This window comes from Muscardinus avellanarius, assembly GCF_963383645.1.
Source record: "Muscardinus avellanarius genome assembly, chromosome: 9".
NCBI classification, from domain to species: domain Eukaryota; kingdom Metazoa; phylum Chordata; class Mammalia; order Rodentia; family Gliridae; genus Muscardinus; species Muscardinus avellanarius.
The window spans coordinates 7,252,648-7,270,658 of record NC_137795.1 but is presented as its reverse complement, the minus strand read 5'-3'; the positions used below and the strand labels follow the sequence as shown (position 1 = coordinate 7,270,658).

At 41.0% G+C, this 18,011-nt stretch overlaps 1 protein-coding gene across 1 annotated transcript in view; it reads left to right on the top strand.

Moving 5' to 3' along the window:
* Positions 1-6,189: 6,189 nt before the first annotated feature.
* SKAP2 (src kinase associated phosphoprotein 2) overlaps positions 6,190-18,011 on the top strand; it is a gene marked incomplete at both ends in the record, with an annotated part of 160,855 nt that continues 149,033 nt past the window's right edge. Inside the window, 3 exons of the mRNA XM_080701665.1 lie at positions 6,190-6,256; positions 15,090-15,195; positions 15,785-15,810. Of these exons, the coding sequence (XP_080557791.1) occupies positions 6,190-6,256; positions 15,090-15,195; positions 15,785-15,810 (199 nt within the window). The remainder of the gene's footprint in view (positions 6,257-15,089; positions 15,196-15,784; positions 15,811-18,011) is intronic.

Here is an 18,011-nt window from a genome sequence, read left to right as displayed (position 1 = left end):
TTTATTATTCTAGAAGGCGGTCTTTTCTAAGCATTGTTAAGGATGTTGTAGGAATCAGAGTTATCTTAAAGAGAAACAAAGCACACTGCACAAAATATGCCCCGGGACACCTGGCTTGCTCTGCACGCTAGTCCTGAAACCATTCTTTGGGGGCCCGGTGCTGCCTGGTTTTCCTCGGAATGTTGAAATTCTAAAATGCCATCTTAATGATCTTTCATGCAAAGGTGCAGTGTATTCAACTCAGGTATTATGAGATGTGATTTCTTAATCCAATCTAAGCCAAGATGCACGGGGGATAGGGCCCATCCGCTCTCCTGAGTCTAAATGGTAGAATTCCCAGGTGTGCAGGTTAAGGTCATTCTTGGGAGCAGAGTGCACTGGAGACGTTTACACAATACCAGAAATTTTACGCTTTACTTCTGAGGTAAGTTGAAGGATAACTTTCTCTAATTCTGTTATGAGCCAAAAATACAGTGGAATTTTCAAGGCCGCTCAATTGTGCCTCTGGGTAGAGAGTAGAGCTTTCAATGCAAAGAAGTGAAAGGGGAGAATCAAAAGTTTTTGTCCTTGGATGCACCAAGTGCTCACAGGGCGAGGTAGCCTCCCCAAGCCGGGGAGGAGGGTGGAGATCTCCTGGTGAGGAGCACTGTGCCGGCGAGACAGGGATCAGGAGTCTTCACCTCTCTGGAAGTCCAGGTGGAACATAACACAGGCCTATGAATCAAGACGAAGAGTGAGGCAGTAGGTGTCCATCAAAAGATAGAACGGATTACGAAATTAGGGGACATACACACAGTGCTCGCAATGGCATTTTTAAAAATTTTGTGGCACTGGAGATTGAACTCAGAGGCATTCTACCTCTGAGCTAAACCCCCAGACCGATTTTTAAATTTTCTTATTTGGAAACAGGGTCTCACTAGGTTATGGAGGGCCTCGCGTAAGTTGTCGAGGCTGGCTTCAAACCTGCGATCCTCCCATCTCAGCCTCCCAAGTACTGGGATTGCAAGCGTGCGCCACCATGCTGGGCTCACACAATGGCATTCTACTGAGCCATAAAGAAGAATAAAATTATGTCATTTTCTGGGAAATGGATGGAACTGGAGACGATTATGCTAAGTGAGATTAGTCAGTCACAAAAAGTGAAAGGTCAGATGTTCTCTCTCTTATGTGGAAGCTGGGGTGAGGGACACAGGACGGACTTTGGACAAAGGAGAAAGCTTAGTGGAGTGGGAGAGGGACCGCAACCAGGGAGGGAGAGGGAGACTCGGTAAGGAAGCACTTCGGACGTACAAGATGTACATACACAAACTTACCAAGGCCCGTCACAGTGTCCTGCCGGGAGGAAGAGATCGGGGTTGAAGATGGGGAGGCTCTCCGAGTGCGGCATCATAAACGCCCCTATCACTTGGAACTTCATCCCGATGTGTGATTTTAAGGCACCCCAAAGGGGGAGAGTGGGCGAGGCAGGGTCGGATGTAATTAAAATAAGTATGTCCTTTATTCAAAGAAGGCAAGGCAAGCACTTGCTCAGAGCCCAATGGGAGAAATTCAGTGAGTAGAGCTAGGCTAGAAGGGTGGAGGTCATGACAAGGCTCGCCTTGGGGAAGGCGGGCGTGTGGCTCGGTGGGAGAGCCCTGTGCGTGTGCAAGACCCTGGGTCCCACCAATGATGAAGCTTTTGAGCCCTGAGTGTTTGGAGGGGGAACCAGCTCAGCTTAAGGAAGGAGAAGGCTGCTACCTGCACAGGAACAAGTCCTCTCACAGGTCTCAATGGAATAGACAGTTTCTCACCTTATTTTTATTTTACAGAATGCTGAAGACATATGTCATTAATAACTCCAATCCAGTCCATGTTAAATTGCTGCTTCTTCTTATATTAAAATGATTGGCCAGGACAGCAAAGGGCCTGAGAGTATATTTGTGTGTATGTGTGTGAACAGGATGGACAGCAAGAGAGAATGAGTGTGCGTCTTATCTTGTTAACTCAATAAAGTAGGTGAATAAAATTAATAATAATTATGTCCTAAGCTTGGGTTTTGCTCAGTGGTAGAAAGCACTTGCCTGACATGCACAAGGCCCTGAGTATGATCCCCAGCAGAGTCAGAGTCAAGTAAATAAATAAATAAATAAATAAATAAATAAATAAATAATAAATAAAAATGATAACCTAAAAACCCAACTCATGAGCTGTACTTATCTGGTTGGGTTCAATGTCACATATTTTAAAAGTAAATGACTTCATATGAATCCTAGTGAGAATATAATTTTTTCTCTCTTGACAGCCACACAATGCTAAACTTATACCTATCACCTCTAGAAGATTCAAATAAAAAGAAGAAGAATCTAGAATATAAGCTGGGTATGGTGGTGCACACTTGTAATTTCAATACTTGAGAGGTTGAGACTCGAGGATCGCAGGTTCGAAGCTAGCCTCAGCTACTCAGTGAGGCCTTCTGCAACTTAGTGAGACCCTGTTCCAAAATAAAGGATAAAAAATAGGGCTGGGGGTATAGCTTGGAGGTAGAATACCCCAGGGTTCCATCCCCATTATCACAAAGAAAGAATTTAGAAAGTAAACACAAACCTTCATCTCTAAAATTTTTGTAAAGAACCATTCGTGGATGATTTGGAAGCCAATCTATTTTTAAGATTTTAATTAGTCTGTAAAATAAATGCAATTTTGGCTGCTTCTTTCATTTATTCCACTCTTTGCTTGCAATAGTATGAGTCTGTCTCGGTTGCTCTATCTCTTGGGTCACTTGTTCTGGGAGAAGCTAGTCTCCATATCACGAGCAGCCGAAGGGGCCTGGCGGGCTCCAGCCAACAGTCCTGTGGGTGAACTATCCTTAAATCAGATCCTCCAGCCGTGGTCCAAGCCTCAGATGAGTACAGCTGAGCCTGCATCTTGGCAGTAGCCTCATGCGAGTCTGAGCCAGGACCATTTGCTTCAGTGGCTTGTGGATTCTTGACCATCAGAAACTGTGTGAGATACTGTTTTTGTTTAAGATGCTACACATTTTGTCATGCAGCAATACATAATTAATGTAACGCCCGAGTACAAATATCTGTCTTCCATATGCATATAGAAGCTAAACAAAAATAAAAGTTAACAGAAGCAGAGAAGAGTATATTGTGTTTTGATCTATTATTTTCTTCAATTTTCCTCAAGATGTTTTAAGCCTAGGACCGTGGGCAAAAACTAGCCAGTTCTCTAGGCTAATTTTGAAGCCATAAAGGGTAGCTTTAGTTATAGGGCCATTTATGTGTATCTTTGAACCGGGAGACTTACTTTTGAGGACACAAATAATAAGATTTTCCCAGAGTCTGGTCTATTTTTTTTTTAAGTTGGATAATAGGAAGGCCACTACCTCTCTCTGGTACAATTTACAAGTTCATTTATTTTTATTATTATTATTATTATTATTATTATTATTATTTTATTATTATTATTATTATTAAAATCAAATATTGTCAGTTTAAAGAATATAAAGTATGATTTGACTTCCTTCTCAGTTTTTGTTATGGAAACATTTAGACATGATAAGAGAACATATTAACTTTAATCTCTATTTCTCTTTCCAGCTTACAATCAATTTCTAGTAACTTTCACAATAAACAGTAAAAATGATAGAGTATACAAAGCTTTGCCCTAGTGAATCTATTATGGACCTGTGTCTGAGAATGGTTTCCTAAATAGGAGAAGGGTGTTTTATACAAAAAGCCCATTTTCTGTTATTGCCTTTTTTATTTGGACTACTGGATGTCATCTATTTTAGGGCGATCTTAACAGCTTCCTGTCTCTCACTAACAAGAATGACTTGTCATAATGAGCAGTGTAGACAGTGTCCATTTGATCCACTCCAGAAAGCTGTCTATTTGATACATGAGTGAATCACCTCAATTCGACTATGGGAAGAGTGGAATATACGTAAATAAATGAGAGAGAATTAAAACAGTGGTCAGAGCCGGGCGTGGTGGCGCACGCTTGTAATACCCACACTTGGGAGGCTGAGACAGGAGGATGACACAGGTTTGAAGCCAGCCTCAGCTACTTAGTAAGGCTAAGTGTTTGGTATTATGTTAGAGAATTATATAAAAATATCATATTGTATTTGGATACTTAATTTTTAATAGTACTGCTTAGAAAAATATATACACTTTTTTTGTGTGTGGTACTGCGGATGGAACCCAGGGGCATTCTACCTCCAAGCTACTTTCCCAGCTCTATTTTTTTATTCCTATTTATTTCTTTATGTATTTATTTATTTGCAGTACTGGGGATGGAACCCAGGGGCATTCTACCTCCGAGCTACACTTCTGGCATTATTATTATTATTATTATTATTATTATTATTATTATTATTACTATTGTTATTATTATTTTGGTCTTTTTTTTGAAACAGGGTCTCACTGAGTTGTGAAGGGCCTTGCTAAGTAGCTGAGGCTGTCTGCGATCCCCGTCTCCGCCTCCCGAATGCTGGGATTACAAGCGGGCGCCACCACTCATATATACACTTTTTTGGTGCTCGGGATCAAACTCAAGACTTGTGCCACTCAGCATTATGAAATATCTATAAAGCCATGTTAGGTTTAGAGTTCCGGTTGGGGATGAAAGATAAGTTATTACTACTTTTGTGCTTTATGGGAACTGGGAAGTAGTACTAAAGTGATTCTCAAAATGAAATCTCTAGATTTCTGGCATTCATCTATAGGAATTGTATAAAAGACAATATCAGAATCTCTGGGGGACAGGACTTGAGAACCTACAATATTTTAGGAGGGTAGAGGAATAAACAATTTACACTTCTATGGCTGCCATGATACATGTTCCAGGTACAATAGTAACATCTAGGAGAGATAACAGATTATAGTCACTGTCTGTATCTAGGGAAATGTAGGTAAAACTGACATTCATGTGTGGTTTTCAAAATGATAACGCGGTGCCAAGCAGAAATGGTGGGTACGGCCTGGAGCACCCCAGTGGTTATTGTTCCTAAGCATAGTTTTACCAAAAGAAATACACAGTAGACACACACGGAACACCTTGCTCTGGTGTCTTCATTTTCCTTGATTACCAATAAAGCTACACACTAGGATTTGAGTAATTTTAACAGTTAAGAGGCTCTTGAATATCGTTATTTAACATCCCCATTACACACACCTTAAAAGAATTTAAAGACCCAAAACGTGGCTTTTTGGATTTTAGAGAAAACATTAAGATTTACAAATAGAAAACGCTAAGGATTCATTGACTAAATGATTACGTTGGAGTAAATAGATTTTATAATTTTATTCTACTAATCATGACCAACATTTTTTAAAAATGCTTGTAGGGCAGTAGTAGCTAAGATCTATTTAACCTTTTTTTGGTTTATTTTAACCCCCTCTTTGAAGGATCGTGCCTGGGACTCCCCATCCTTCCATGGTGGTGGGGGAAGGCAGTCACTCCAAGGGTAAGAATTATGCAGAAAAGAAACGTGAGAGCCAATCAGAATGTTCTCCGGGCTCCAGACAGGCGCCTCCGAAAGGACTGGCGGAAGATGGGACTTGGCTACTTTCATTCAATCGGACAAAGGCGACCTTCTTCGGTTAGCCAGGTCGGAAATTCCTTCTGGGTTACCAGACGAGGTGTTAATCCTCAGTGGAGCTGACCATTAGCTAGAAGGACCCTCGATCGGAAAACTTCTAGGCACGGCGGAGAGACTGTTTTTCGGGATCTTGGGGAAACGCTCAGGGGTGGCTGTGGTTCCAGTACCTAAAATGGCGACCAGGAGCTTCAGAGGCCGGTCAGGTGACGCAGACTCAGTGCGCTCCCTCCCCACTAGCGGCTCCTCCCTCGACGTCCTTACGCAGTGTGGGCGTGGCTTGCCCGAGGCGCTGTACTCAAGGGCGGGGGGGGGGGGAAAGCCAAGATTACGCATGCGCAGTCGGACGCTGAAGCCTCTGGGCCTCCTCCCCGCCCCTCGCCCCGCCCCGTTTCTCCGGGCGGGGCTGGGCCGAGAGTCCAGCTGCAGCTGGCTGGAGAGCCGGCGACTTCCTCGTTGAGAGTCCCGGCCTGGCAGCGTCCGGACTCGTAGCCCCGCTGGCCTTCCCCAGACCACTAGCCCGAGTCCAGGTCACACCCCAGTCCCGTCCCGCCGGCCATCCTTGCAGCACAGGTCCTCTCCCCGCACGCCCTGCGCCCCCTAACATGCCCAACCCCAGCAGCGCCTCCTCTCCCTACCCCCTCCCCGAGGAAATTAGGAACCTGTTGGCAGGTAACGAGCGGGAAGGGGGCGGGCGGCGCTGCTGGGGCGGGGGCGACGGGACGGCGAGCCGGCGGGGACCGAGCGCTCAGACCTTCCCTCCCCGCCCTCCAGAGCCCCCATCCCGCACCCCGGGTGCTGATCCGTGGGGGCGGGACGGGGGCGGGAAGAGAGGTGTTTGGGCCGAGAAAGGGAGTGGGCGAGTGTTTTGTGCGGGGATGGTGGCGCAGCCCCTCCGCCGTCCTGGGCTGTCCCGACCCCCACTAATGAATGGAAGCCGGACAGTTCGGTGTGCGTAAAGAGGGCTGAGTGTGCAGGGAGGGCAGAGGCAGGGGGATGATGAGTGTGCGCGTGAGAGCTGGGAAGGGAGCTGAAGCCAAAGAAGTGGTTCTAGGGTGGCCTGGCCCGCGGAGGTGGAGGATGACGTGCAGAGGTGTCAGAGCAAGGGTAGGGGTTAGGAGGTGCAACGTGCCCATTTTTCTTGGCCATGAAGTCCACTTGTATTTTAAGACCTTAGAGGAGGGCCTGGTTCTCGGATGGCCACTTGTCTTCAGCCTCAGTAAATACTAAGCCCAAAAGGAAGGATGTGTTAAAAGTCCTCCTTCCTGTGTCACATCATGAAAGCACTTCATGTTTGCATCCTCATCTTCCTCTTTTCAGTTCTGGGTTCCCATTTATGGGAAACTTTTTATTTTAGGAGTTAATGTGTTTCTTCAGAGCTGCTACGAACCCCCTATTGGTTCAGTAATGTATGGAGATGAGTGTCTTTTCTAAGGACCAATGAAAACTCGGTCTGCACAAGGTAGAAAACAGATACTTTTAGGAGAGCACAGACCTTGCCTATCCTGATGTTCTGGAATTCTTACCATCATTTACTTTGTCTCGTGCATTTCAGAATTCCGGAAATAGAATTGATTATTTTACGTTAGTTGTTTCCAACATATTTATCTTTCAGTATAGATCACATATAACTGGATTAAAAGAATTTCTCTTAGATGCCTCTGTTACAATTTGCTTATTTTAACTCTTGAAAAACTATGCCATCGCAAAGATGACATTTGAAATAGTAAATGACTGCTATAGCAGTATGACTGCAAATGTCCTCCTGTATTGTATATGCTATGTTGGTGGTTAGCATCATTAATGTGATTGAGAAAATAAAACTAAGGGTATGAATGCAGACTTCTGTTTGCAGGAACATGTTGGAGTGTGATGAAAGCATTCATAGCGGTACAGTATTTCACTCTTAAGATACGCTTGTTGTCATGATGGGTACCACTAAGGGAAATACTGAAGGAACTGTAGAGACCGATTCAAGTCACCTCCTATTTTACTATGACTTTCACATGAGTGAGAATTTTGTCTTACAGTGCTAGAAAGACTTGTTTAGAATACTGTTTTAATAAACAGATCTGGGAAGTGCTTGTTATTCTAGAAATAAAGGTCACCGTTTTCAGGTTACTGTAGGTCTGTACTTTTTAATTTTAGAAATAAAGGACAGATCTCTGCTGTGTGTTTTTAAAGCTTTACCATTCCCACAGCATGCAGTTTGCTATTGGATGCAGAATCACCCATTCCCAAGTGGTATGATGTGTGGGATATAAAACCCTTTATTCTCTGATCCCTACTGATGACAGTATTTCATGGGGCTCTTATTTGTGTAATGTAACTAAAAGCTCAGAATTACATATTTAAATTACCTGCCAGTGCTAACTTCCTAGTATTTAATTGACATTTTCAGTATTTCTTACTATTAAAGTAAACCACCTATTAAAACATATGAGATATTAAACACAAATATTAAAACTCTGGAGATTATAAATGTGGATTATACTTTATTTTCAGAGGATATATTCAAGAAGTATGGCTATGAGTTGGGATAGATATATTTTTAAAGAAATAAAACAAGTGAACCCAGGGTTTTCAGGATCTGAAGTATTTGTTTTATGTATTCAAAGAAAGTTATTAATGTTTCATGTTTAACTGTAATTAAAATCTTCTAGGAGACAGAGAAGGCTTCAAGAATAGATGATCTCAGCAGTCATTTTCCACGTTTCACCCAAATATATTTTTGGGAGCATGATGAGTTGCGTAATTCAAGTGTATTCAGTATAGTACATGAATACATTTAGAATTCCAAAACTACAAAGGAAGTGTTTGCATTGATTAGAATTTTGGAGATATCGCTGGCTTATCTAGTACATTTTTTTTTTTTTGAAACTAAGAAGGAGCTATTGGTACTGATGATTGTAAGTAATCTGGTGCTCTTAAAATGGGTGGCAGGTTCTGGAATTCCAAGGCAGAGAAGATAAGGACTGAACCCTTTCAGGAGTTCAAAATCTTTTGCTTTGAGGAAAAAAATAAAGTCAAAAGATAATGGTTTTCAAAATAATTTTGCAGGGCTATTTCGGTTTATGTTTCATGTGCCTATTACCTAAATAGTTAAATGTCATAGATGTTAAGTATTTGACATTTAACTGCTTGGTGGGGGAGAAGTGTTATCATAATTATTCCTTTTCTTTGTCTGTTTTTCATTCTGATTATGGTAGTTTTAATCTAACCTTTCAATATTTGTTTTCCTCTTCCCCTTTTAAGGGCAGTACATAGAAATATATTAAAAGAGATAATCAGTTTTAACTTGCATTTAATAATATCCTTGAAAAGGTGGCAATATAGTTTAACCATTAGTTTTATTTTCTGTATAATCAGTATATTAAATCTTGAAGGCCTATACTTTCTACAAGAAGCGTTCAATTATCATTTGGTTGCAAAAATAGAAAAGAGTTCACAGAATTGTGGTTAAAAAAATTTTTTTTAGCCACCATATACACTATAGGCAACTTTTTTTCTTTTTGCCCCACAATAGTGGAAGGACAGGTTTAACGGGATAATTAAAATCATAGTATAATCCCCAATATTGCCCATTTAATCTTCCCCTACATCTAAATATTTTGACTAGGACTAGGAATAATCTTGATTTATGTGAGTTTTCCCTCTGGCAGGCAAGAAGGTGAGAGGAACAAGAAATACTGCTCGCTGCCTGCTTTATTTTTTTTTAATCATCTTTGGAATATTAGCTTATTTGGGGGTTTGCTATCACATATTCTAATTCACTCTCATTCATTCATTTTACAGCAACAAAAATTGAAAGGGAAGCTTAGTATCTTTTTTTTTATTAAATTAGAAATTAAAGCACATGTTAAAATAGTTTTCAGTGCCCTGAAAAGTCAAACCGAACAATAAACCAAGTAGCTCTATGATTTCTTTGACCTTGAGATTTTGATCACATGGGACTTCTGACTCAAATTATTGCATATTTCTCTATTGGGGATTTCCAGAACATTTTTTTTAACCTTCACACATTGTAATAGATAACCCCCTTAGGGGCACTAGATGAAGAAGGCAATTCAGCTGAAGTAGGGGTGAGGTTTTCTCAATGCCAAGCATAGTTTATGTTGACTTCCATCTTTCCAAAGTCCTATGTATAATTTGGTCAATATTTTGGTTTTATTTCTCCGGTGAGAATTATTCATGGTGCATCTCCATACTCCCTCTGGGGTGCTGGGCCAGTCTGTAAAGGGAAGACTGCCACCTACTGAGTCACCAATAGGCACCTATTTCTTCGCACCTGGAGTTTTCAACAGAACAAGAACAAGCTTGCCTCATTTTGGCAGCAATAACTAATGAGCACAAAATTGAAATGAGAACATTTAATCTCAGAAATCCATCTGTGACAGACACCTCCAAGATTCCCTCTTCTAAAAATAGGAATATGAGTTTGTAAGTCAAGGGACCAGAAGTTTGTACAGTTTTTTTTTTTTGGGGGGGGGAAGGGGGGTGTCTGGGTCCAGTAGTATTTAAGTAGAATTAAGATGTGGTGTTAGGAAAATTCTTTGCCTATTCCTCTTAAGCAAATAATGATGCCCTACATTTTCTTGGGCGGGTATTTTGGATAGATTTTTCATTGAAACTATTTTCATCTCAGATTACTAAATGGCTTTTGATGTTGTGTGCATTTTTATAGTCACTCAATCCTGCTTATCATTGGTTTCCTTTAAAGAGAAATCCTAAGCATACTAAAAATAAGCAGTATATGAAAAATTTCCTAGTGAGTTTATCTCTACTGATACCAGCACTAAGGTATTGCTGGAAAGAAGGTAGGAACAACAGGGTAGGGGAAGCCTCTGGTGATTTGAAACAGTTCAGTTGTCGCTCATAAATTTAAGATTAAGTGTCATATATGGGTGATAAAAGTGGCATAGGCTAGGTTTTATATACTCATTATTCACTTAGTTTGTCTTTTTCAATTAAAGCCAAGTCTATCTTTTTCATTCTACTGAGTTTACATTTCTTTTTCAATCACATTCTGAACACATTATCATAGAGGCTGCCTAACAGTGAACACAGTGTAAATCTCCGACTAATGTGTTATTCACTGCGGCTGCTTTGAAAAAGCGCGGTAAAAAGATTTTGCTTATTGTAAAGTGCGATATTTCAAGAGCCATCTTTTAGAGGCTGAAAGATGGTCAGCCCCATCTTTCAATAGTCTGCCGTCCTGGCACAATAAATCACTTGGCCCGCAAAGCCAATTTTGAAAATTTCGTAGGATGATTGGATTATAAGATTTCAGTCTGTTTTCCTGTAGTCCACAGTTCAACCATAACCTATAAACGTGTTAGGTAATCAAGGGAAAGACATTGATTAGAACAATCAATAACTTTTCAATTAGCCATTTTCCAACTTTGGGCATTTGGCTCCATCGATCTGCAGATGCCCTGTTTAATTGATTTTTATATTTTCACCAGGAGCCCTTTGGTCAGACCATTCTGTGCTTTAACCGAGAAGAAAAGTATCTTTTTTTGTTCTGAGCTTAACTCCGGGCTACTACTCTTAACCCATTAAGTTTGGTGACAGCACGTTTGGTGAATATAAAGTGAAATCTAGAATAAGTGGGAAGGCCATTTGGGGTGCCTCGGACTGGTCTTTACAACTTACTTTATTGATCTGGAACTGAGCAAATGGTGGTGAATTTAGCCCACTTCCTGCCCCCTCCTCTATACAGTTCAGGCCATCACAGAGGCTGTGTGTGTGTGTGTGTGTGTGTGTGTGTGTGTGTGTGTGTAGATATTGGGTGCTTGGGGACAGGGGGATGGCCTGTGTGGCTATTGGCTATTTACCACCTCCATCCTGCAGGTCTGATGGCTAGCAGTTTGGTAGTGGGGGTTGGTGGAAGCAGTTTGGTAGTGGGGTTGGTGGTCAGTCTTTGCTATCTCCTGGAGTAAGAACCTGTACTAGGTACTCAGATCCCGGGAGCTGATTAATTTTATCCCGGGCAAGAATTTTAAAACTGTTCCGACATTGTGTGGGTCCATCTTTTCATTGTGTGACCTATAGGGAAATCGGTAGAAAGCTCTGTGTGTGTGTGTGTGTGTGTGTGTGTGTGTGTGTGTGTTAGATACCTGTCCCACTTTTCCCCAGGGGGAGGGGAGTGAATTGAATACCAGTTCTTGGTTTTCCTGTTTCTAACTGAGAGGTTTCTAACTGAGCCAGAACATGCCACCTTTTAATTTTGTTTTCAGACCCTAACATTTATGGACAGAGCAGTTGTAAATCTGAGATTTTCAGCCGCCCTGGGCCCCAGATCCTTACAGCTGTGCCTGGAGATAAGGCTCACTCCTGACCACAGGAAGGTGTAACTGGAATAGAAATTGCCACCCTGTTCACTTGGGCCCGAATAACTTTCCTAATGATGACTTGGAGGGTAGAGGTTCTTCTGGGGTTAAATGCAGACCTGCAGTACACACCGCTGCGGGTGGGGGACAGTTGGGGTCGGAAGGGGGATGCGTTGGGGACCCCCTTCCTTGGGCCTGCCTTCTCCACCCGGGCCCCCTGCGCTCCCATCCCCTTCCCTGGGCGGGCGCCCCAGGCCACGGGCCAGCGAGGCAGGCTGACCTTTTCTTGTAATCAAATTACAACGTTTCCCGGGATTACAGGCAGTGGGGAGTCAGTGAAATCTCCATATGAAGCCAGGGACACGACCCCTCAGGAAGGTAACGAGGCCGCGCTGCCAGCTCGCTGCTTGCAGGGCTATTTAGAGCACAATAAAGGCTTCAAGCCTCTTTCCCAACCGGCCAGAGGAGCGCTCGACTCACCCAAGACTTTTATTGCTGCCTTTTGAAATATTACCCCGGCTTTGAGCGACAAAGCCGCAGACCCGGCCCCATTTGTCTGGCGAGGGCGCTGGCCAAGCCCGGGGCTGCGGGGCAGCAGCTCCCAGGGCGGGAAGCGCGGGCGGAGGGTCCAGATGGGCCGAGCGCTGGGTGGGAAGAGGGGCCAGAGCATCCCTGGGAGTCCGGTCCCCCGAGCATCCCCGGGAGCCCGCACCATCCCCGCCGCGAAGGCCGCTGTGGTCCTGGAGCCCGGTGCTCGGGGAGGCTGGCCGGTCCTTTTGAAAATGACCAGGACAGCACGTAGATTTTAGGCAATCACCTGGCTTTCAAAAGCGTAAAAACCAACTGGGTCTGTGGACCACAAAGATGATCGCAGGGACGTCGTCCCAGTTCAAAGTTCTTGTGTGTTTAAACAGCTCAGCAGTTCCTTCTCGCTGTCGTCTCTGAGAAAATAATTACTGAAAAAGTTAGGGTTTGTTAAATCCCGTTAGTTGCCTTTTTTCTAGGAAAAGCTTGGGAATAAATATATTTAAAAGCGATCTCTACACGAACAGATCTTTTTCTTTACCCGGTCTCTGAATCCCCTTCCCTCAAAAAAGAGCGATTCTTCCTGCAATTCCGCACTCTTTCAACAAATGTTTTCTCATAAATAGAAGCACGGGCCAGTATTGCAAAAACATTTTGGGGAAGCTTTTAGGAAGTAGTCCACAGAGCGTTACAGCCCCCCCCCCGCCCCCAGTTTTTATAGAACCAAAATGACCTTTTAAAGAAATAACTCTTGGGCTGTAATTCGTTCTGTTATTGCTTCCGGAGATAGAAAATAGATCCTGTTTGCTCAAACTTGGATTGTATAATGAAAATGTAAAATAGGCAATTAAATACTCGAGGACGAGGGAATTAAAGACAAACATTGAGTGAAAATAACATTACGGAGAATATTCAGTAGTCATTGTCCCCGCGATTCTCCAAGTATCGAGTCCGCTTAGAAGACACAGAGTCAGCAGTTTGGATGGACGCTGGTCCCCCGCTTCTACCACTTAAGAAAAAAAAAAAAAGAAAGAAATATCACCATATAGATCTCAACAATCGTTTCCATTTCAGCTGATGGCTGGATATCCAAAGGTTTCCTGCTCCGCTGGGTACAAGTTTCTTACAAGTTTCATTATTTTGAACACACTTGCGGAGCCTCTGTCTAATCTGCACTGGCTCTGGGTTATGTCTCTGTCCCCGTTTAGAAATAGGGGCAGCTCAAGGAAAGTGAAGCTGGGACATTTTACTTTCATTTCATTTTGATACTTGCTTTTAACTTATTGGTCGTTAATGGACTTCAAAGCAGAAGCCATTTTAAAAAATGGTAAGGTTAAACTTTAATGCTTTCAGTGGCATATGGACTTAGTGAAGTTACCTTTACATGTTTGTTATGGGTGTATAAGAACTTAATCAACTTTCCTTCCTGGATCAAAATACTTTTGTAATCAAGAATTTAAAATGTATTACAAATATTACATCCCATATATCAATTATAAATACAGCTATCAATTATAAATATAGTGGAGAGATTATTTTTTTCCTATTTTGTATTACATGTAATAGGTTTTGATACCATCTTTTGTTAGTATAAATTAGGAGACAATGTAGTTAAATAAAAGGGAAGTAAAACATATATGTCTCTCCCATATGAAATCTGGGTGATTAGTCATGCCTACGTAAAATCTTTAGTGGTAGCCTCTATCCTAGATACTTCAATTTGAACTTTGAAATGCTCAAAATAAAATTCAGTTGGCGTTTTGGGAACAATGAGAATGAAACTATTACAAGATCAATGGATCAAGAACTTCTTGGAATTTTACATGAGAGAACCAGAGAACCGAATACTTTAGGAGTTTACTAAAAAAAAAAATTTTTTTAAAGAAGCTATGGGAGAATGTTAAATGAAGTCATAGAAATCTTATTTCTTGGATGTTGTATTTTTAAATAGCGGAAGAATCTATTTTTCTCTTCTCCCTTTTATGTATGAAATGTTCCAGGTGGTAATGCGAGACCCGGAGCAGAAGCTCCCAGGACATCACAGCTGGCTTTCTTTTGGGTTTGGGGTGACTAGAGTGGGTGGGACCCAAAGTAGGGAGCAGGCTGTGACTTGGGAATTTTAGTTAGAAAAAAACATTGATTTTTTTTCCTTAAAGCATTACACATTATGTACACCTGAAAAACGTATTACACCAGAAAAAAAAAACCAGACCCTTGCAGAGACGTTAGCATATATTCATATAATATTTGAATAACTTGTTCAGATAGGAACTCACAAAATACTCTAAAATGATAGTAATACATGCATAAAAGCTTAGCGCTTGCTTTTCTATAAGAGAATTTATTTTATGGGGCACCCTAGTTTATTAAAACTTGTGAGCTTCTTCCTGGTCTAATGATGCCTAACATTCAAATAGTATTTGCTGTGCTAAGCATAAGTGCAGCATACACATTTTATTAGCTGAGTGCTGAATAGATTTGTCCAACTTAGTGTTTGAAATGCAGTTCAGCTGTTACGCTTTGGGTTGATGAAGAACTAGAGCGGATTGTGCAGATATTAACACTTAGATGTGGAAACATTTATACTTCTCCTCACAGAAATGATTCTTTCCAATAATTCATATCCTCTTTCTTATATTTCACGGTAGATGTTGAAGCATTCGTAGCAGGTGTACTGAGAGGGGAAAATTTATCCAAGAAAGCAAAGGAAAAGAGAGAATCCCTTATTAAGAAGATAAAAGATGTAAAGTCTACGTAAGTTGCTCGCTTCTAATTACTAATTTCTTACTTAGAGGCAACTTTGTAATTAGGAATTGATTTTAATAAGGAATTGATTATGCAAAGTTAAATTTTTTTTATGTGCTCATTTATTGGTATTTCAAAAGGACAAAATGTATTTCCACTCTAATAGTTTTTAAACAGACATATTTATAGTGACTTGTTTGGGTGAAAGTTCTTGACTACATTTTGTTATGCATTCTAGCAAAATCCAACTGTTTATTTTGATTATCTGAGTATTTATTTGGCTTACATGATAAAATATAGGTAGATCGAGGATTTTAATATGAATAAATATAATATTTGAGGCACTAAAAATGATTTTCATTGTTACTATATTAAATTAGTAAATGTAACATACCTTAGAGGTATTAAAGATAGATGTTCACTTCGTTACACCACTCAGATCTTTAACAATAATTTTATTATAAATTCCAAGGGTATTTGAAATTGTCATTTCAGGACAAAATACAGTTTTTTGGGTTTGAATTATTAGCACTGATTAGATCTTGTTTTGATTTTTTTTTTCAACCTCACTTAAAAAATGGTATTCTTTATTTTGCAGCTACCTCCAGGAATTTCAAGACAAAGGTAACTTTCAAGCTTAAAATTTTTCTCTTCTGTGGAGATTTTCAAGATGATAACCTAACACATCCTGAAATTTGATCGCTGGAATTGAAATTTAAATTTCCATACTCTATATTTAGACTTTCAAGATGAGAGTGCTAGCTCCCCCTGCTGAGAAAAAAATTAAAAAACATATCCAGAACCTACTCTGCAGTCGGCTGATGCAGAAATTGTACACATTCAACATTCTTAGGTTTTGTGTTTTTAAAAGCACATTGTAACAGAAATTTGTTAGGACAGGTATATACCTGGAAAGTGTATACTTACAGGAGGGATATTTCAGGGAAGGGGAGGAGAGAGAGCTACCAACCCAGAGCCCTGTAACACTGCAGAGGTTTTTTTAATAGGGTGGTGGGAGCAGTGGGCCTATGGCTGGGGGTGCCCAGGCCAGGTTTTTAAAGTATGCTTTTATAAACAGTATAATTTTTTTGCTTGAGAACATGAGTAAAGTCTTCCTCAAAAGGTAGTTTTTATTTTTTATTTTTTATTTTTTGTGGTTCTTTTGATTTGAATAAACGTGCTCCTTAGAAGTTTTGGGGGTAGGAATTCAGTTTACTTTTTGAAATATATGGAGGTTCTGGTAAACCAGTTGTCTTGCTTTCGGTTGGGGACAGAGCTGCTTAGCGTGCTGAAAGCCCGATCAGGAAAGGCACAGGAAGTTTCTACCACGTCATGCATGGCTCTTCCTTCCATGATGCTAATTCACAGGTCACGACCTAAGCTTGTGGACACTGGTATGAGGCTCACAATCTGAGGCCAGTTAACCAGAAGGGAGCTAGGTTCTGGGTTTGGGGAAGGAACAGGGTGGCATCTTTTAATGGGGGTTAGCAGGTCCCACACAGTAAAATCTGCGTTTGTGCAACTGCTAAGTGACACTATAAGGACAGTCCCAGTAAACCAAGTACTCAGCAGACAGATGTAAACGCAGTTAAAAGGAAGCCACCACTTCTCTTCAAGATCAGTGTGATTGGAGGGGATGAGGAAAATAATCCTCTTACATTTTGCTTAGTTGAATATAGAAGTGAGTTTATGTGTTTTAATTATGATAGCTCTCTATATATGCTATTTATGGAGGAATATTAGATATCAGATTTTGCCTCTTTTCTTAAAAGACATATTTTGTTCCAGTGATTATTTATTGAGCTCTTATTGTGGCGTAATTATTTATGCATTAAAATGTGAAGTTAAGAAAGCATGATGATATGAAGCCATTTTGTAATTGCATATGGGTAGGGACTTTCCCTTTGGAATTCTGTTTTAGGACTTGTTCAGGTGTGTGGATATTAAAATTACATTACTGAGCTGCATTATTTGTCTCTGAAGAGAGTGGAAGTTTATATAGTATTTGATAGAACCTGAAAAATGAGCCGAGAATAAGGGTTCAAACAATGCGGAATTCAGACATCCCCAGGATCATTTTCTGCCGGATGACATTTGTAGTTGGGTGCTGCTGCAGTGAGTTAGCGAATCACCCAGAGTGCGGCTCAAAAGTGAGCTGGTGGGTAAATTAGGTGTATACCGTGGAGACACGTGAGAAGCTGAGTAATTTTAGGCCATCGTATCCTACAAGGGCATTCAGCTTGTTCTGAAAAGACTTTTTACAGTGGGTTAAGATAGTGAAGGGTGCTGACCCAGTGGTTGCAAAGTAACTAGTCAAGATACGAGAAATTTATTATCTGATCTTCGCATCCAGTGAATTCATCTTCGTGTGTGTCGATGGTGCCAGCCCCTCTCGTGTTCCCGTGGGGGTCTTGGGTTGTCCTCATTCAGGGAGAGCTGTGAAGAATCCCTTCTGGTTGTTTTCTTTTCTCTTTCTCCGTCTCTAACTCCGTCTCTCTGTCTCTATCGAGTCCATACAGGGTCATAATGAAGTAAGCAGAAGCTGTTTTCCTCTGTTTATCTTTATTATTGTGCGTAGCTTCTTTTTAAATGACAATTATATACCATTTTAGTACTATTGTTGGGAGAAAAAAGAACTGAGTAGAGAGGTATGCAATAGAATGAGTGAATTGGGATTTATTAATTTCTGATAAGCTCATTATTAAGTTCTCTAAGGTACACAGATGGCCGTCATCTAGTTCTTCTCCCTTACACTCTAGAGAATCTTCATTCTGAGCTGTAACACTCTAGAATTTATAGAGTGAAGTATTTCAATTCTTAAATTA